General features: G+C 42.4%; 1 protein-coding gene across 12 annotated transcripts in view; it reads left to right on the top strand.

Annotated features, from left to right (window-relative positions):
- The window catches only part of PITPNM2 (phosphatidylinositol transfer protein membrane associated 2), a 450,474-nt gene that overhangs the window by 288,526 nt on the left and 140,892 nt on the right, over positions 1–21,056 (top strand). For all 12 annotated transcript variants that reach the window (XM_089661994.1, XM_089661992.1, XM_089661991.1 and 9 more), the window contains one exon: positions 6,264–6,497. In XM_089661994.1, the coding sequence (XP_089518120.1) occupies positions 6,264–6,497 (234 nt within the window). The remainder of the gene's footprint in view (positions 1–6,263; positions 6,498–21,056) is intronic.

Below are 21,056 nucleotides of genomic sequence, written 5' to 3'. Positions count from 1 at the left end.
TTGCGCCATTTCTCTTTAGACCAGTTAGTGTGTTCTTTGGCAAATTCTTCAGCACATGTCGTTTCTTCAACAGTGGGACTTTGCGGAGGCTTCTTGCCAATAGCTTTTCTTCACATAGGCATCTTCTAATTGTAACAGTACTCACAGGTAACTTTAGACCTTCTTTGATCTTCCTGGAGCTGATTGTTGGCTGAGTCTTTGCCATTCTGGCTATTCTTCAAATCATTCGAATGGTAGTTTTCTGTTTTCTTCCACGTCTTTCTGGTTTTGGTTGCCATTTTAAAGTATTTGAGATCATTTTAGCTAAGCAGCCTATCAATTTCTTCATGTTTTCCCCTCTCCAATCAACTTTTTATTCAAAGTACTCTGTTCTGAACAATGTCTGGAACAACCCATTTTACTCTGATTTTGAGAGCAAAATGTACTATACCCAGCATGTACAGCATATGCTACCTTCATCCTTAAATAAGAGCCACCTGTTTTTTTTTACAGACTGAATGACCTCATTAATTGAACTCCACACTACTATTATTTTCAACACGCCCCTTTCAATTCAATTACACAGAATCAGCAGCATGTATGCCATGACTGTTGGGTCTGTTCCATTTCTATTACTCTACTACATTTACTAGTAAATTATTTGCCATGTCAAAATATAATTTATACCAAAAACAGTGATTGATCCAGTTAGTGATGTTGGACTGCTATTATTTTGAACACAACTGTATATCTTACTATATATTTATACATACTATATACAATGTTTTTTTTATATATACTGTATTTGAGATGTGTGTACTTTTTTTTAATTGCCTAAAGACTTGCAGTTTTGTTCAGCCATTTACACGTCCTGTTAACACTGTATATTATTGTTATACAGTATTTATAAAGCGCCAATAGTTCGCTCAGCGCTGTACATTACAAAGGGGGACAGAACATGTGACAGAATAATACCAATACAATGCAAAACATGAGGGTATCGAGGGCCCTGCTCTTTCGAGCTTACAATCTAGGAGGGAGGGGATGGTGGCACAGGAGGAGAAAGCTGTGGGGGATGGAGTGGTAGGAGGAGTGGAGGAGGTCGGCAAGTTAGCAGGGGGTGGGGTAGGCTTCCCTGAAGAGGTGGGTTTTCAGGGTGCACCTAAAGGAGAGGAGAGTAGGTGATAATCTGATGGGTTGGGGCAGGGAGTTCCAGAGGATGGGTGACACCCTGGAGAAGTCCTGGAGGCGGGCATGGGAGGAGGAGACCAGGGAACTAGAGAGAAGGAGGTCTTGTGAGGAGCGGAGTGTGCGTGCTGGGTGGTTTTTGGATATTAGGTCGGTGATGTATTTCGGGGCAGTATGGTGGACGGCTTTGTACGTCAATGTTAGGATTTTGAATTTGATCCGTTGCGCAATCGGAAGCCAGTGGAGGGATTGGCAGAGGGGGGTGGCGGAAACAGAGCGGTTGGAAAGGTGAATGAGTCTGGCAGCCGTATTCAGGATCGACTGAAGCGGGGATAGCCAGGGGCGAGGCAGGCCAGTGAGGAGGGAGTTGCAGTAGTCGAGTCGTGATATGATGAGGGAGTGGATGAGCTGTTTAGTGGTTTCTGGGGTTAGGAACGTGCGGATTTTAGCGATGTTGCGGAGGTGGAGTCTGCATAAGTTTGTTAAAGATTGGACTTGGGGCTGGAATGATAGGTTGGAATCCAGAATGACACCAAGTACTTTGGCCTGCGGAGCGGGTTTGATGGTGGCGTTGTTGGACATGATGGAGAGTATAGCCAGAATATTGATACTGCTGCTTCTAGTTCGTATTGGACAACAAATCCATATAAATACACTTGTGACCCATTAATTAATTAGAAGGCTGTTTACACAGTAAGCTGCAAAACTGTAAGCGGTGGTGGTAGCACCTGCCTGGCAATGCAGCATGCCATGGCGGCTGAACAGAATCTAGAAATTCTTTGGCTGGTAAAACTGTTCTTCATTTCTATTGTCCTTCAACTGTGTATTTAGCTGTTTGCCTTTTTTGCAATCTGATTTTTTTTTTTTTATAAAAACATTAACGAAAGGAAAAAAAAATATTTATGTGCATATTGGAGTCTATTGATAGAAAATACAGGTTTATAGCCCTGGTTCACACTGATGCGGTGCGGAATTCGCAGCATTTTCAGTGCGAATTCTGCACCGCATCAGAATCGCACCCCGTTCATGTGAACCGCTGCAGGTGTGTATGTTAGGGTAAAACCCTAAAAGTGGTCCGCAGAACACGGTGCGATGTGCAGAATCGTATCGCATAGGTGTTAATACCTATGCAAACCGATTCTAGTGTGGACCTAAGGGTTCTGCACGTTTTTGGTGCAGGTGCGGTGCCAATAGAGCCATACAAAATATATGGCTCCAATCGCACCGCACACAAATCACATGTGATTTGCACAGGAATGCGGTGCGGTTCCTATGCGAATCACATGCGATATACCACACCGCATATATGTGAACCCAGGCTTAGTGGTAATAAACTCAAAAGCCAGCATTTATTATGCACAGTTGTATTGCAGCTTACCAATTCTTGGATATGATGGCTGCAGTAACTCTTTTTCAACAGAACAGGCTGTCCAGCAGATGCAGCAGTTAGAGGGTTCCATGAGCTGCAGGGTGGTTAGAGATGAGTTTAGGAAATATCTGAAGATGCCTTTTATAGTTCAGCTTCACCCAGACATCACACTTTAAAGTGAAAGGTGGAGTTTAACAACAAAAGAAACAGATTAGAATTTGATATTGCAGAGATTATTGTTGTGCCAAAAGAGTACTTTACTTTTGCTGTAAGGAGTATTTTCTGGGGAAAATTTTCAATAGCGTTGTAGTTTTGTAAAAATTGTAAAGCTTAAGTTTAGTTACAGAAAAAAAACCACGAAGGACATTGCTTATTATCATTGAGAAGTGCTTCTTGTGATGTTGGCTCCTGCTTTTGTTTAAATTTTGCTCCTCCAGTTCCCTTTCTGCCATTGCTGGCATAATCTTACAGTGCTGGGTTAATGGAGTGTCATAGTGTCATATGCAGTCAATAGAAGTGTCAGCTATGCCTGCTCTATTCACCTCCTTCCTCCATTCATAGAAGCTATACTTGAACATTTATGAATGAGGCCCTGTCTGTGAATTGTGAAGGCAGACCTTTCATTTATCATTCCATCCCCTATTCATAGATCAAGGGGATTGGAGGAGGAAGATTTCAAATAAACAAGAGCCAGCAGCACAAGGTACACTTCTCAGTGCTAGTAATATATGGGCTTTGTGCTGATATTTGTTTGGCAAAACATAGGCTTGAAGTAAATATTTTAGATGGGTAATCACTTTGTGGCTTTCAACATTTCGCAACATATGCTTAAATTGCTGGTCTTTGTGCATAATTTATAAAAGATATGTAGTTGTGCACATCTGTCATTTATTAGACAGGGCAGGAGTTGTTTATAACATAAATGTACACCCAGGCCAATGTAAGTCACCTGTCAAGACAAGACAACTGTGGGAGCTACTTTTGCATTCTCTGGAGCTGTCATCCTTATCCTTCATTTACTACTTTGTAGGTCAATGACCTGTAATGAGTGTGTTCATAACAGTATCTAAATGCTTAGCAGTGCTGCCTGGCAGTAGTAGGGTTGTTGGTTCAAATTCCGGCCACTGCACCGCCTGCCTGGAGTTTGCATGTTCTCCCTGTGCCTGTGTGGGTTTCCTCTGCATACTCCGGTTTCCTTCCTCACTCCAAAGACATGCTGGTAGGTTAATTGGCTCCTGTGTAAATTGTCCCTAGTATGTGTATGTATGAATGTAAGTTAGGGACCTTAGAATGTACACCCCTTGAGGGTTAGGGACTGATGTGAATGTACAATGTATATATGTAAAGCGCTGCGTAAATTGACGGCGCTATTTAAGTACCTGAAATAAATAAATAAGCCAGGTACTTGCTAAATAGTATATCCGATAAGAATGTTTTGTGCTGTTTTTGCACATTCAAGCTCCCCAGGCTTTGGGGTTCCTAAAGCTAGACCACATGTGTGATCGTAATTTCAGGCTCTTTCTTTTTGTGCCAGCTACACAGACTGTTATATTTAAAATCAACTCAGACTCACTTTAATTATAAGCCTGTTTTACATGTGCACGGGAATTAACATGCAATTGCTGTTCCACTCGAATATAAAGCCAACGTTCATAAAATGAATTTGCAGGACACACAAAACAGAACATAAACGTTACATCTTGTAAATGACTTGTTGTTGGTAAAAAGTGTAAAAGCTGAGCTAATGTTAACCTGGGCAACTGATGCCTACTCATCCTGGCTAGGCAAACTACCGAAATACTCTCTGGCAGCTATCATACATATAAAGTGTAGACAGATATAAACATATATGCCTTCGAAAAGGTCTTTATGAAACTAATTTCCCTTTTGTATTTGACCAATCTGAACCTTAAATGTAAAAGCAGTTGAAAAGTGAACTAAATGAATACGGTGACCATGAACCAGACAAAGCTCTCTGTTAGACAAATGTGCTGATACTTTGTTGTCCTGATGACTGCAGAGCACCACATTGACATAGCAATGTCTTACTGCGAACAGACATAATTCACCTTTTTCTTTTTTCCTTGTTATGGACAATATCACTTTTATTGTACATGTTAAAGTGGACCTTTCATTAAAATTCACACTTCACATGAATCAGTAGGGTTCATGTCAATATCACCTAATCACATTATTTTGAGTGGAACAAAAAAGGAAACTCTTTCTTGCTATTGATAAAACATGCTGTTTTCAGACTGCTGGCTGTCAGATCAAAAGTCATAGGTAATTCTTAAAGAGCAACACACACTCATTCTTCTTCAGGTTCAAAGCTTAGGCATAGATGCTTCCACTTCTTTCTGTACCTGTGTGGCAGTGTTAAAAAATGTTGTACGACCCTGCCTGTAGTGATCAGTGTTTTCGGGGTTGTGGTCATCGTGGTGATGTATTGCATATCTGGTGGTCATGCCCGAGGCTGTTTCATTTTTGGTCTCGTGTGTTTGGCCTCCTTTTCACCTTGTTCCATCTCTCCATACGCCAGGATGCTCGGTATGCTTTGCTTCATTGCCCCATACCAGGCCTCTTGGCCCACCAGCAGAAGTTGGCTTCCTATCTGTTTTTATCGGCCACTAGAACAATTGCTCAGGCCTGGAAGAGTCCGTTTGTTCCTCTTCAGGGGGTGCGGGACCGTATGACCACTATGATGCTCAACGAACAGATGTCGAGTATCCTCAACGACTCCCAACGCAAATTTTTGAAAATATGGGAGCCGTGGTTGCAATATGCTTTTTCCTCACTCCCCCCGGCTAGTCTGGGGATGTAATGGCGTTCGGTATTGGCGCTCTTGGACCCCTGCTCTTTGCCCCCCCTTTTTTTTTTTCTTCTCCTCTTTCTTCCTTTTTCTCTCTCTCTCTGTTTTTGGTGTGACTGGACAGCTGCATTTAGTTGTAATAGTCAGTTACATTAATGTTTTGTAACTTATGTGCCATTGATAGCCCCTGCGTGGGCGTACCTTTTGCCCTGTTGGTGTTAGAGCACTGTTTTTCCTTTTTTTTTATTTTGCATTTTGTTTATCTGTGCAATTGATAGCCCCTGCGTGGGCGTGTTTTATTGCCTTTGTTTTATACTGTTTAAAAACTTAATAAAAACCATTGAAATAGAAAAAATGTTGTACGGATACACAATCATAAACTGATGTTATGGATAAATATACATTATACTAAGGTAGAGTTTCCCATTCAGAAAGTCAAAATTCTCCTTTAAAATGACCAGGCCACACAAATTGAATGTTTATATTTTGGGTAGGTGGAATCGCCCACTGGCTTTGCAAAGCATCTCCTATATCCTTGAGGGTGGATTGAGTGTGCATAGACTTCCCTCAAGCAGCTGGATTAGCCATTGGGTCCATGAATTTTGCCATTCTGCTTGGCATGGGTTTTCTAATGTCTACAATTATTGTTTCCTCCAAACCACATCCTGAATCAGACACTTCTACGAAACATAAGATCATCTGTGGTTGTTCTATAGAGATGCCAGCAGTGAGATCTGGGCACACATTTGAATCCAGTTATTTATTGACTCCTTATATCAATCATGGGTGGAATGATCCTTCACGTTAGCTGCTTTTCAGTTGCACTTTCAGTTTTTCAGTTATGTTGATGTATTTTTTTCCATTTTGGGTCTTGTGCCTACTGCCCATCTAACAGTTTTACTGTTCTTTCTTAAACAGATCCAATTGATATTGTGAAAGATCCAATCCCCCCACATGAATATAAGCCAGAGGAGGACCCTAAAATATACAAGTCACTGAAGACCAAAAGAGGCCCCTTGTCTGATGACTGGATAGAGGAACATAGGAATAACCTAGGGAGATACCCCATCATGTGCGCATACAAGCTGTGCAAAGTAGAGTTTCGGTATTGGGGCATGCAGTCAAAAATTGAACGCTTCATTCATGACGTGGGTAAGTCTAGAAACTGAATCTGTACAATTCTGGGATGTACTTTTTTTTGATTGTGCTTGATTTGTACAGAACCAGAATGTAAATGTGTTGTATGAGCAATGACTTATATATAAAAGTTTATATCCAATAAAATTTCTGTTACAGGTGAATTTGGTTTCTTTGCTTCTAAAGATCCTGGTCCTCTCATGACTGTTGCAGCTGCAACTCTACTTTTTTTTTTTTAATATAAATCTTTTTATTTCTTTTCTCATAGGAAACAAACAAGAAAAACTTACATAACAGAGCTTTTGGCCTTTCCTTGGCTCGAGTTTCACTTCTAACATAGATTACTAACTAAAACAGTCATGAACAACTTCAACCAATCGGTAACTTAAACCCCTGCTTGGTCCGTAACTCTACTTTCTGAAGAGATTCATGAGAGAATCGTTTGCCACAACTGGGGAAGAGCCTGGGGGGATTTCAAGATATCCTCACCAACAGCCTCCATTATAAAGAGAGCTGTGACCTGTCCTGCAAAGTGCATAAGGTGACAGCAGTGCTGAATTGTTGTTCTTTATGATGACTGCATGCACTTGAGTGATCTTCAGATCATTCCTAGTATCTCTGTGGGGGTCCCTTGGACTTTTGCTAGCTTCAGACGGATTTTGAATTCTCAAACATGGCTATGGGAATGCTAAACCTGCAGGTCAGGAGGAAGTCAACAGTAGGTCGAATGCACTTGCCAATGAATTCTGAATGCTCATAGAAGTGTCTCAAACTTGTGCTGGGGACACAATCTCAAAGTCCACTGACACAGGCCCTTAGGGCTCCTTTATACTTGCAAACGGGGTGGCAATAAAAATATGCGGTTGAGCCACATTTTTACTGACATCCCCCAGGCTGAAAAGGAAGCAGCTGGGGGTGCACACATGCTGTGGCCCTTTTTTCTTTAAGGCCGTGGCAGGAGTTAAGCCCCCTGTCATATTGATTGGGCACTACCACCCAACTAATGTGTAAAAAGGCTGTTTGATCCTTTCTTCTCTGTTCCTGCCTTTTTTCAAGTGACCACCACTTACCTCCAGACTGAACCGTAGGCATGCACATGCTCAGTTTGGTGTATATTGCTAGAGAGGTTTTTTTCTTTCCTTGGGAGACGGCATGTGATCAGCACAGGGCCAATCAGCACTGTCCAGACAGAAGTCAGGGGATTTCCATCCTCCTAGAGCAGAAAGAAAACTCCTCCTACAAGCTTTAGCTAGTGCTGGGCTGGACACTGATAGAAGTCACAAGACTGCTCTAACTGCTGATGAGAAAAGGTATTTAGCAGTTTATATTTACTAAAATAATTGCACTTCCATGTTATGTGTACTGTGGGAGACCAGATATAGTGGATGCAGGGTCCTGGGTTTAATAACACTTTAAGTGGTGTGGCACTTGCCTGGTTAAAACGTGGTGAGAAGGTGGCATATCACTTCCTCACCACCTGCAAACACCTCTAAAAAGTGATTTGAGTGCGGATTGCTTTTTCAGATGCGTAGCAGACTTTACTGCATGTGTAAACAAGCCCTTACACAGCTACAAACAAGCAGCACTGTTGGTAATTTAAACAATTTTAAGGGCAGGTCACGTTCACTTAAAGAAGCTGACTGCTCAATGAACCATCTGATTTCATCTGATTTATAAAATATGGGAGAATTTGCCCTCTATTGATGCATTACTTTTTTTTTTTTAAGTCCTGGTGTGAAGTAAATAATTGCATTCTTGCATAGACACGTACCTTTGCTGAAACACGACAAACTGATTTGTATATGTAATCATTTTGCTGTGGTGAAGGTAAATGATCTTCTTAGTGCTTGACATTCTTTATAAAGAAAAATAGATTTTGGTTTTAGGATTTGTGTTTATTGGAAAAGCTGGTCGCACTGTGTAACACAAGATATATTCCTACCATCTCTCCTCTTATACAAGAATGACAGTAGACCATAGCAAAATCATGAGATGTGTTGTGCATTAATGGTTCAAGTCATTTTTTTGTCTCAGGTGGCTACAAAGTCCTATGTCATATGTCTCTCTCAGCCTCTTGATAATGGCAGATTTTTATGGCAAGGGAGTGCTTTTGTAGGTGATCGCTGTCAAATGACAAACTATATTATGACTGTTACGAATAACCTGTGGGCAGCTTGTGTGCTTTTTAAATTGCTAAGAATAAGGGGTGAGATCATTGTATGCCCTGCTGCAGTAAAATCATCTTAGGGTGTAGACGTATACACCTCCCTTATTAAGATCTAGATCCCCACAATCTGTAGATTAACGTTCTTTACCATACTTGCTAAGTGAACTCTGCAATATTTTTTATTTTAAAGCTAGGAAAGCACAATGTGTGCTTCTAGTTTTACGATTGCAGTAATGATTGCATGCTTATGGGTAATTTCTTCACCATGACAGTTGATAATGGTGATCACATAGGTTAACGAAGAAACCTGCTGTTTTCAGCTGTCACTGTACCTCACATAGAGGGAGGCACAGTTATGTCTGAAGCCAGCAGCCTGCAGCTGCAGAGCAAATGTCAAGCGGATCCGCCTGCTCAGCGGGAGATCTGTCCGCTGAGCAGGCAGATGACATGTCCGTGCCTGCTCCGCTTGTGCAGAGCGACCATGGAAACAGCCCGCTGTTCTCTATGTGGTGGTCAGATGTAAACTGACTGCCTGTCCATTTACATCCAACTGTCATCCAATGCGCTGGATGGATGGTGAACGTATTCCCACCCATCTGATTTTGTAGGATGGGATGCAGGCGGGTATAAATGGACACGTCCATTTACAGCCACCTCCCTTTAGAGAAGAATGGGTGGTTCGATCGGGTCCGCCTGAAAAACGGACAAGCGGACCTGATCGGTCCGATCATTTGAAAGGGGCCTTAGAGGGACGAGACAAACTGTTTACCACTGACAGTGGTGATTACAATGATCAGCTTTTATTAATGAAAAACCTTTATCCCAAAAGGTAAAAATAATTAAACTGCAATAACTGCTTGTGGAGTAATAGCTAGAGTGTGACCTCAGTTTGTTAGTGTATCTAAAACTGCTAGTACATCCTCCCCCTACCCCCAGGCTGACAATGCTGCTGTCCAAAGATACCCTCTGTGCTCCTTCACCCAGCAGGTGTGTTACCGGCTAGATCACCAGGTGAAAACAGAGGGGGAAAAACAGAAAACTAATGCAGCTACCACATCTAATGCATGGTAAGCTGCAATATGTTATATTTTTGGATTTAGTACAGCTTTAAAAGTAGAGATGTTGTGCAGGTATACTGTTACTGCTGTAAGGAAATGTTTCACCTTTGATTGAAGTTCACATTTAACATCTGAAAAATAAAACCCAAGCGAAAAGAAGCAGTAGCTGACACTTCTGAAAATGTAATCCCATTATCCCCTCAGTGTTTGCTTATTTAATGACTGTATCAACAAGACGAACCTTGTTTTTCTGCACTGAAAAAGACAAATGCCTAGCCAAGTTCTTTCAGATGTAGTTAAAGTGTTACTAAACCCAGGACCCTGCATCCACTATATCTGGACTCCCACAGTATACAGAACATGGAAATGCAATTATTTTACTAAATATAAACTGCTAAATACCTTTTCTCATCAGCAGTTAGAGCAGTCTTGTGACTTCTATCAGTGTCCAGCCCAGCACTAGCTAAAGCTTGTAGGAGGAGTTTTCCTTCTGCTCTAGGATGATGGAAATCCCCTGACCTCTATCTGGGCAGTGCTGGTTGGCCCTGTGCTGTTCACATGCACTCTCCCAAGAAAAAAAAAAAAAAAACCTCTCTAGCATCACACACCAAACTGAGCATGTGCATACCTACGGTTCAGTCTGGAGATAAGTGGTGGTTGCTTGAAAAAGGGGAGGAACAGAGAAGAAAGGATTAAACGGCCTTTTTATACAATGCAGAATATTAACCCCTTAGCTTCCACAGGGAGTATAACAAGCATGCTGTACTGCATATACAGACTGATGTTACTGTTGTGGGTTTAGTACTACTTTAAAAGAACAAGCTTGGGAAAATAATGGTGCAGTGACACTCTTTACCAGAAACTCAGAAATTGGGCAACTACTGTATATAAGAGCCAGTGTAGGCTGCAGGTCAGATGCCCCTATAGTACATGTTGATTTATCTTAGAAGCCCCTCAAACTGATGTCAAATACATGCTCAATTTTCCCATCAAATCCTTTTGAGATGGGCCCTATGCATACTCCCAACAGTCCTGGAATTTAAGCTACATCCCAATGTGGTTCAAATCTGAGCTCTGTCCTGCTACTGGCTGGGTGCTGGAGCACTCATTCCTGCACTTGGCTTTGACCTCTTTGCTGCTCTGTCTGATCTCCTGCTCCTATGAGCACTATAGTTCTGGCAAAGGGAGGCAGCCGTACAGGATATAGGTAAGTAGTCCACTGAACACCAACCTTCCCCACTAAGCACCAGTAACCCCCATGGACCCCCACTCTAACTCTGCCTTGCACCAATGGCTCCACTTTCCCTTCACAGAGCGCCAGTACCTCTCCTCCTTCCACCACCCCTTACAATAAATGCAGGGCTTTTTCTTTTTTACTATCGTTGACGCCATTCATTTTTTCTTCTGTTGACCACAGATATCGTCCATCTTTTCCTGCTGGTGACCAGCAACATAGAGCGCTCTATTACACTGACTGCTGCACTCTAAACATTGTGCAGTGAATAGCAAAGTGCTTACTGCTGTGCATTACATACTACTGACCAAAGTATTATTATTATTATATTATTATACAGGATTTATATAGCGCCAACAGTTTTCTCAGCGCTTTTCAATATAAAGTGAGACAATACAGCAACGATACAGTTCAATACAAGAGGGTTAGGAGGGCCCTGCTCCTTGGAGCTTACAATCTAAGTATTTATTGTATCAACAGTTGCTGGTTGATAAGTAGTTTCTAACTATTTTAATGAAGTCTTACGATAATATCAGACAATAGCTCTTTAACTATATTCTTTTATATTTTTTTTTAAAGGTGATGCTTTTAGGTTTATGTATGTGTGTCTGTGAAATCCTCACTTGTGGCACAACAGTTGAGTATTTTGTGGGTACAAGGACTGCGACATGTGCAATTTTTTACTGCTAGTAGACATACACTATATTTAACTAAAGTCCTTTACACCACATCAATACCAAGCGAAATTTAGCCACACTCACTTTTTGGCACAGTAAGCTCTGCTTGCCAAATACTTTCTCCTTTCCACGTTGTCCCTCTTTCTCAATTTCTGTTGTTGGGAGATATGCATAAGCTTGTTTGAAGAATGAACTTAGATGCCCAAGTTCAGTGTGTTTTTGTTTTTTGGGGGGTTTCTTTTCTCCCCCTTGCATGGTGGGCCTTTTTATGGAAACAAAATAAAAACGCAAACAATTTTTTGGTTACACAAATTAAATATTAAAACAAATGAAATTAAATTTGGATGGGGCCACATTTGCGGTGAGAGCGGAAACATATGTATGGGAACATGTGTGCTCTATCACATCTGCATGATGTAAATTTAAATTTACTAAACCATGTATCAGGGGTATTTACTGTGACAGACCCTTCCCTGCCTCTCTGTATCTTTATCCACCTCCTTTCAGTACACATGTGCATTCTAAACCACCTGCTAACCTCTGCACCCCCAAACTTTCCCCTGCACCCCAAACCCCTCCTGCCTGCAAAACTCTACATTCTTCTCATCTTTGCACCCTAACCCCCTCTTTGTTTATGTTTGCACTTTAAACTGTAATCTTCACTGTTTACCTTTGGACCCCCCCAACCATCTGCTCACTTTTACAGTACAGGCTGATAGCAGGCTCAGTGACAGTGGCAGGCAGAGCTTGTTTACATCCCCAATATCGGCAGCATTCAGCAGAGATGATGGTGGCCTGGGCCTCAGGGGAGTTTGACATACCTGAATGCACTAACAATATATATATATATATCCATTTACATATGAATCGTGTACACTGCACACAGAGCAGAGCTGGGCAACAGTAGTGACTCACTTATGCCACTGGCCTGGACCTAATAGCCCTTATGTTAATCCAGCCCTGCCTTTTCTGTCATCTTGGTCCTTTTCACTGGATTACCTCTTCCAGGTTTAGTCAACCAATCTCAATGATGTGTAGGGCCGACACTCTGACAAGTCTGTGTTTCTGGTCCTGCAGCCTCCTGGTAGATGTTATATGAGTATTTGTCCTCATGCACACTGGGTGTTTTGGTAACACTGGTAAGGTCACGTTAAAACCGTGAGGTTTTTTAGCGTTTTTGCATTAGCGGTTTGCCACATTTAGCGACGTTTTCCCACATTTGCATTTTGCCGCATGTTTTTTTTTTTTACCAATAAATAATTTTTTTTTTGGTCAAAAAAAGTCCAAAAACGCCGGTTTGTGGAGTTTTACCACTTTTTCCAGCGTTTTGCAGCATTAGAGCGTTTTTACAGCTAAAAAACTACGTTAGAAACCCACTGGTCCTGTTTTTTTTCCAGCCAAAAATCATCCCTGCCAAAAAACATTGATTACAGTCTATGTGTGCATGGACACATAGCATAACATGCTGGGGGGTTTACTGGCTGTAGAAAAAAAAATCAAAAGCCAAAAACAGCTGCTGTGAAAACGTCCAGTGTGCATGAGGACTTCTAGGAGGCTACAGAACCAGAGGCCAGAGCCACATCATTCTGGTCTAGGCCATGATGGTGGTGGACAAGGGGCCAGAACAAATATAAAAATATATGTATAAACACAGAAAAACCCTGACATGTGCTTCTTTTGATTGCTACATATACATACATACATACATTAAATTATATACTTTAGTGAGAAATCTGGTCCCACACAGAAACAGGAAGAGTATGCAAACATAATTAAAAGGGTAAAAAATAATCAAAAATTACTTTCAGAAAACATTTAGCATAATAACTGAAAATGTGTACACAGTGCAAGTAACTCGGGCCCATTTATCATTTTCACCACAGCCACCATTCATTATAAGGCTTGCAGTGGACAATTATGGTTTGAAACTGAAACTTTGAATATAGTTGGTAGCTACAAGGAGATGCCACTTTCTTAAAGCGTAGCTCCAGTCACAATATAAAAAAATAAAATTCAGCTTTAAAAAAACAGACACTTTTAAAAAAAACAGACACTTACCTGTCGCTCGATCCTGTGGTGTCCTCACCGGCTATCCTCTTACCCCGGCGCCAGCATCTTCAGTGTGGGCACCCGGCTGTGAGAGCTTGCAGCTTCACAGCTGGGTGCCCCACTGCGGATATGCTAGTAGCACTGCTCTTTCCAGTAGTCTTCTGGGACCTTAAAGTGGAACTTCCCCTTTTGGGTGGAGCTCCGCTTTAAAGAGTGCTTAAAGCCTCCTATCCATTTCAGCCAAGTAAGCTGCCATCTTACCCTGTGTTTGATTTGCAAATGCCATGATGAGGCACATATGATCAGTTATGACACCAGCTATTTGATGGTTTGACAGTTTGGTTCAGAGCACAAGCAAATTTGAAATTTAGCATTCCCCGTATGCTGGGAATGTAACTTGTTTTTTTAAATTGTTAAATCAGTGCGTTTTTTCTTCCTCTTTAAAGCGAACCTCTTACAATAGATAGTGTTTTCGAATTATACTTTCTAAAGTGATGATAAACTCTTGCATAATTACTGAGAAGCATCTAATACAAATTATATCATTTAAAGACCTTTTTGATACATTTATTGGTTAAGAGCATCAAGTACAGCTAATGCATTTTGGGGGAAAATCCTCTCCCTTCTCAGAACTTGAGCAGTGTGTGATTCATGATAGAATGCACTAGAGGACCTATAGTTAGGTAGATATATATTTGGACACAGGCACAATTTTAGTTTTTTTTCAGGTATTTCCAAAACATATTCAAGCTATAGTTATATAATGGATATGGGCTGAAAGTGCACACTCTCAGGTTTAATTTGAGGGTATGTACATCCAAATTGGAAGAAGGGCTTCGGAATTGCAGCTCTTAAGAATAGCCATCCCTCCATTTTCAAGGGACCAAACGTAATTGGACAATTGAATCAAAATCTGTTTCATGGCCAGGTGCGGGCTAAACCTTCATTATTTCTTCATCAATTAAGCAGGTAAAAGGTCTGGAGTTGATTTTGGTATTTGCATTTAAAATCTATTGCTGTGAGCCTACATCATGCATTCAAAAGAGATTGTAAAAAATATTAAGGTACCTCTTGCGCTGGTATGGAATAACTAACAAACGTAACAAAATAAGTTGCCAGCACTGAAATGCCTCAACCTGAGCAAAGGAAACGTTACAATATAAACCAGAAAGGTGCGGCGCTATTAGACTAATATATTGATAACAGTTGGTCACGCATATACACTTGCAAAAAAAAACATATATTGACACTCCCACTTTTGGAAGAACTAGATAGCGTGCAACCACAATGAGTGTGTCCCCTTAGGGTGTGGGGATTCAGTGAACTAGTGCCAAAAACGTGCCAATACTTAATACATATAATGTCATGTGTGCTACGTGCCACAATGTAGTCCACAAAACTGGTACCACATAACATGCAGGTGATTCACTGGTGATAGTGCAAAGGGCTGTGCCAAATCCTCAAAAGCAGGGGTGCCCCCTCACCTTCCTGCCCAGGTCGCACGGGACCAATGAGCCTTAAGTAACAATTAATCCTGGATGGTCTTCTCAGCAATGGTGATGGTACTCTTATAATCCTTATTAGTACTCCAGCCACTTGTGCCTCTCCTGCGTGCATACCTCTCCTTATTCAGCTCCGGTATTGAAGCAGAGAAAAGCCAACATAGTGTGACATCGTTTATTACCATAAGATGATAAGCACCCCTGCTTTTGAGGATTTGGCACAGCCCTTTGCACTATCACCAGTGAATCACCTGCATGTTATGTGATACCAGTTTTGTGGACTACATTGTGGCACGTAGCACACATGATATTATATGTATTAAGTATTGGCACGTTTTTGGCACTAGTTCACTGGATCCCCATACCCTAAGGCAGTGATGGCGAACCTATGGCACGCGTGCCAGAGCTGGCACGCAGAGCCATCTCAGTGGGCACGCCAGGAAGAAGAGCATGATGAGCGCGCATGGACCGGCCATCCAGATCTTGTCCACACTGGACCCCCATCAAACTACATTTCCCACATGTCTCTGGGGCCAGGGTGGGAAACGAGAGGAAACGGCTCCAATGCGGCTCTGGCACCAGGGGTGATGTACCCGGGGATTGGCGCGGAAGAGAGGAAGAGGCTCCCACACTGCTCCCACACTGCTCCGGGGCCAGGGGCAACGTGTTCAGAGTGGATGGGAATGAGCTGCTGGGTTGGAAGCCACACCGACGCTGCCAGAGGTGAGATTAACTGCTTGCAGTGTCACCTGTCAGTGCCCAGCAGTGTCGCCTGTCAGTGCCCAGCAGTGTCGCCCATCAGTGCTGCCCATCAGTGCCATCCATCAATGATGCCCAGCAGTGCCATCCATCAGTGCCCAGCAGTGTCGCCTGTCAGTGCTGCCCAGCAGTGCCACCTGTCAGTGCTGCCCAGCAGTGCCACATGTCAGTGCCCAGCAGTATCGCCCATCAGTGCTGCCCATCAGTGCCACCCATCAATGATGCCCAGCAGTGCCATCCATCAGTGCCCAGCAGTGTCACCCATCAGTGCCCAGCAGTGTCGCCTGTCAGTGCTGCCCAGCAGTGCCACCTGTCAGTGCTGCCCAGCAGTGCCACATGTCAGTGCCCAGCAGTATCGCCCATCAGTGCTGCCCATCAGTGCCACCCATCAATGATGCCCAGCAGTGCCATCCATCAGTGCCCAGCAGTGTCACCCATCAGTGCCCAGCAGTGTCGCCTGTCAGTGCTGCCCAGCAGTGCCACCTGTCAGTGCTGCCCAGCAGTGCCACCTGTCAGTGCCCAGCAGTGCTGCCCATCAGTGCCACCCATCAATGATGCCCAGCAGTGTCATCCATCAGTGCCCAGCAGTGTCACCCATCAGTGCCCAGCAGTGTCACCCATCAGTGCCCAGCAGTGTCGCCTGTCAGCGCTGCCCAGCAGTGCCACCTGTCAGTGCTGCCCAGCAGTGCCACCTGTCAGTGCCCAGCAGTGTCGCCCAACAGTGTTGCCCATCAGTGCGACCCATCAATGATGCCCAGCAGTGCCACCGATCAGTGCCGTCTGTCAGTGCGTCCAGGTAGGCAAGTGGTTAATTGCAGTGTTGGCACTTTGAAATAAAAAAGTTGGTTTATGTTGCAGTTTTGGGCACTCGGGCTCAAAAAGGTTCGCCATCACTGCCCTAAGGGGACACACTCATTGTGGTTGCACGCTATCTAGATCTTCCAAAAATGGGAGTGTCAATATATGTTTTTTATTGCAAGTGTATATGCATGACCAACTGTTATCAATATATTAGTCTAATAGCGCCGCACTTTTCTGGTTTATAATGCATTCAAAGGAGCTGTCCATGCAAGTGAAACAGGCCATTGTAAGGCTTCAAAAACTAAACAAATCCATCAGAGTGATAGCAGCAACATTCAGAGTGGCCAAATCAGCAGTTTGGTACATTCTGAGAAAAGAAGAACGCACTGGTGAGCTCAGCAACATAAAAAGGCATGGACGTCCACAGAAGACAACAGTGATGGATGATCGCAGGATCCTCTCTATGGTAAAATAAAACCCATTCACAACATCCAGACAAGTGAAGGACACTCTCCAGGAGATGGGCATATCATTGTCAAAGTCTACAATCAAGAGAAGACTTCACGAGAGCAAATACAGAGGGTTCACCACAAGGTGCAAATCATTCATAAGCCTGAAAAATAGAAAAGCCAGACCAGTTCTGGAAAAGCATTCTTTGGACAGATGAAACTAAGATGAATCTGTACCAGAATGACGGGAAGAAAAAAGTGTGGAGAAGGCTTGGAACAGCTCATGATTCAAAGCACACAACTTCATCTGTAAAACATGGTGGAGGCAGTGTGATGGCATGGGCATGCATGGCTTCCAGTGGCACTGGGTCATTGGTGTTTATTGATAATGTGACAGAATACAGAAGCAACCGGATTAATTCTGCAGTGTTTAGAGATGTACTGTCAGCCCATATTCAGCCAAATGCAGCAAAGTTCATTGGACGGCACTTCACAGTACAGATGGACAATGATCCAAAACACACTGCTAAAGCAACCCCAGGAGCTTTTTAAGAAATGAAGTGGAATATTCTGCAATGGCCAAGTCAATCACCTGATCTCAACCCAATTGAGCATGCATTTCACTTGCTGAAGGCAAAACTAAAGGCAGAAAGACCCACAAACAAAGAACAACTGAAGACAGCTGCAGTTAGAGCCTGGGAAAGCATCAGAAAGGAGGAAACTCCGTCTTTGGTAATGTCCACAGGTTCCAGACTTCAGGCAGTCATTGTCTGTAAAGGATTCTCAACAAAATATTAAAAATGAACATTTTATTTATGATTATATTCATTTGTCCAATTACATTTGAGCCCCTGAAAATGGAGGGACTGTGCATAAAAATGGTTGCAGTTCCTAAAATTTGTACTTTATATTTATGTTCAACTCCTTGAATTAAAACTGGAAGTTTGCACTTCAAATTCATTTGGATTGTTTTGTTTTAATTTATTCTGGTGGCATACAGAGCCAAAAGTATGAACATTGTACCTGTGCCAAATATATATGGACCTAACTGTATATTAAGGCTTTTCCCACAAAAAAGAATTGGCTGTATTTGATGCTCTTGTAGCCCTCGTTTTGGGGGATGTTATTAGAAATGGCCCTCCCAAAACAGCATATTGCTTGAAATCTGTAGGTAAATGAGGGAACCAGAACTTTGGATAAGTGGAAGAGTGGGTGTGATAATAAAGTTCACTTCATGTGAAATTAATAAATAATCTAAACAAAGTAATTGAGAGCAAAAGAATTACTGCAACCAACATATAACATTAACCGTACAGATGCACACTAGTATAGAAATAATACAAGCTTTAAATAAGAAAAGATTAATAATAGTACATACATCCAATGTAGAAACTGATATTATCAGCAAGAGGCCCAACAAGAATCCTGGTGAATTTGTGCACCTATACCCCAATATGTGTATATATACATAGTTATTAGTAAAGATACCTCAAGGTGAATGTTGCAGTAAAGTTCAGCCACAGGGGCCCATGAGGATGATTGTGATGTAGTGTTTGTCTTTATGTCGGAGACCTGAAGACAAGGTCAACAGTGTTGGGGAGATCCCCTACTATTGTCTCAGCAGCCAGAACCGTGGTGTGGCACTGGAGTCAGCCTATCTCTCCTGCATCTTTGGTGAAACAGGTTCACCTACTAATATACTGGAAGTTGACCTCTACACACATACAGACCTAGCTATCTGGCACTGTGCATGTGAGTGAGATAACAAGGAGATTGTGTTTGTGTAATCCAGAAGATATGGGCAACAAAAATAAACTGTTAAACTTAGGATCCTATTAAATCCTTCTGATCTGGATTTAGCAACAGCTCTTCCACAGACAGGGCATGTGATCTGTGTGTCTCTCGCTGTCCTTTCTCCTTCTGGGGTTTTCAACCCAACAATCCAGGACAGGCTGTGCATACATAGTATATCAGCAGCCCAGGTATTTACAAATGCAGACAGTAGAGAGCAGCACATCCATACACTTTATTCAAAAGCACCTTCAGTATGCATTCAAGAATTTGTCATTTGCTGAGGAAATTCTTGGTTGTGATCAGAGAGATAGCAGCCTATGAGCAAACAGAACAAGGTCAACACACTTCATTACAAATCTGCTTTCTTTGAAGGAAAACCTAGTCCACTGTATATACACTCACCGGCCACTTTATTTACTTGATAGTAACAAGTTGGATCCCCTTTTGCCTTCAGAACTGTGTTAATTCTTCATGGCAAAGATTCAAAAAGGTGTTGGAAACATTCCTCAGAGATTTGGGTTCATATCGACATGATAGCATCACGCAGTTGCTGCAGATTTTTTGGCAGCATATCCATGATCTGAGTCTCCTGTTCCACCACATCCCAAAGATGCTCTGTTGGATTGAGATCTGGTGACTGTGGAGGACGTTGGAGTACAGTGACCTCATTGTAATGTTCAAGAAACCAGTTTTAGATGATTTGAGTTTTGTGACATGGTGCATTATCCCACTGGAAGTAGCCATCAGAAGATGGGTACACTTGCACCCAGTGTGGTCTTCTGCTGCTGTAGCCCATCTGCTTCAAGGTTTGACATGTGCGTTCATAGATTGTATTCTGCATACCTTGGTTGGACCAAGTGGTTATTTAAGTGACTGTTGCCTTTCTATAATCTCGAACCAGTCTGCCTGTTCTCTCTGACATCAACAAGGCATTTTCTCCCACACAATTGCCGCTCACGGGATATTTTCTTTTTCGGACCATTCTCTGTAAACCCTAGAGATGGTTGTATGTGAAAATCCCAGTAGATCAGCAGTTTTTTAAATACTCAGACCTGCCCATCTGGCACCAACAACCATGCCATGTTTAAAGTCACTTAAATCACCTTTCTTCCCCATTGTGATGCTCGGTTTGAACTTCAGCAAGTCATTTTCACTACGTCTAGATGCCTACATGCATTGAGTTGCTGCCTTGTGATTGGCTGATTAGCAATTTTTGTTACCAAGCAACTGAACAGGTGTACCTAATAAAGTGGTTGTTGAGTGTATATCAGAAGCAATTGTCACTTTTGGTTCTTCTCTCACACACCGACATCTAAACAGTGTTCCTTCATGCGCATACAGCTGTGTCCAAACTCTCTTTACTGCTGTGTGGGATGCCCTAAACTCAACAAAACTCACCATGCAAGACATCATCACTTTAACTTTGCATTTCAAGCATGCTCTCTGTTTTCAAAGTCCAAATTGGGTGCCTTTCTGTTGGTTGCTGAGGTGTCCCCTTAGGCATGTTGGAGCTTTGACATTTCAGTATAGTTAAAGTGGTTCTAAAGACATTTTACCTTCATGCATTCTATGCATGAAGGTAAAAATCTTCTGTGTACTACCCCCCCCCCCCCCAGCACCCATAAGTCCTCATGCACACTGGACGTTTTTACAGCAGCTGTTTATGGCTTTTGTTTTTTTTTCTACAGCCAGTAAACCCTCCAGCATGTTATCCTGTGTGTCCATACTTTAATCAGCGTTTTTTGGCAAGGGCATTTTTTGACTGGAAAAAAAAACCCCAGAACTAGTGCGTTTCTAAAGGAGTTTTTTAGCTGCAAAAATGCTGTAACGCATGTAAGCGTGGAAAAATGCAGCAAACCGGGCTTTTTTTTAATTAGAAAACATTTTAGTCATATTTTCTGTAAGAAATGCTAAAAAAACGCAAACGCGGCTAAACGCTAATGCACAAAACGCTAAAAACCACTGAAAAACCTGTTTTTAACGCGACTTTACACATATAACGCTGCCAGCATTATTAAAATGCCCCGTGTGCATGGAGCCTAATACTCATCAGAGCCCGATCCAGCGATGTGCACAGGAGCCTC

This window comes from Staurois parvus, unplaced genomic scaffold, assembly GCF_062004578.1.
Source record: "Staurois parvus isolate SC_StPar_1 unplaced genomic scaffold, SC_StPar_1.0 ptg001418l, whole genome shotgun sequence".
NCBI lineage: Eukaryota > Metazoa > Chordata > Amphibia > Anura > Ranidae > Staurois > Staurois parvus.
The sequence above is the reverse complement of the archived record's forward strand: the minus strand, read 5'-3'. Positions and strand labels throughout refer to the sequence as shown.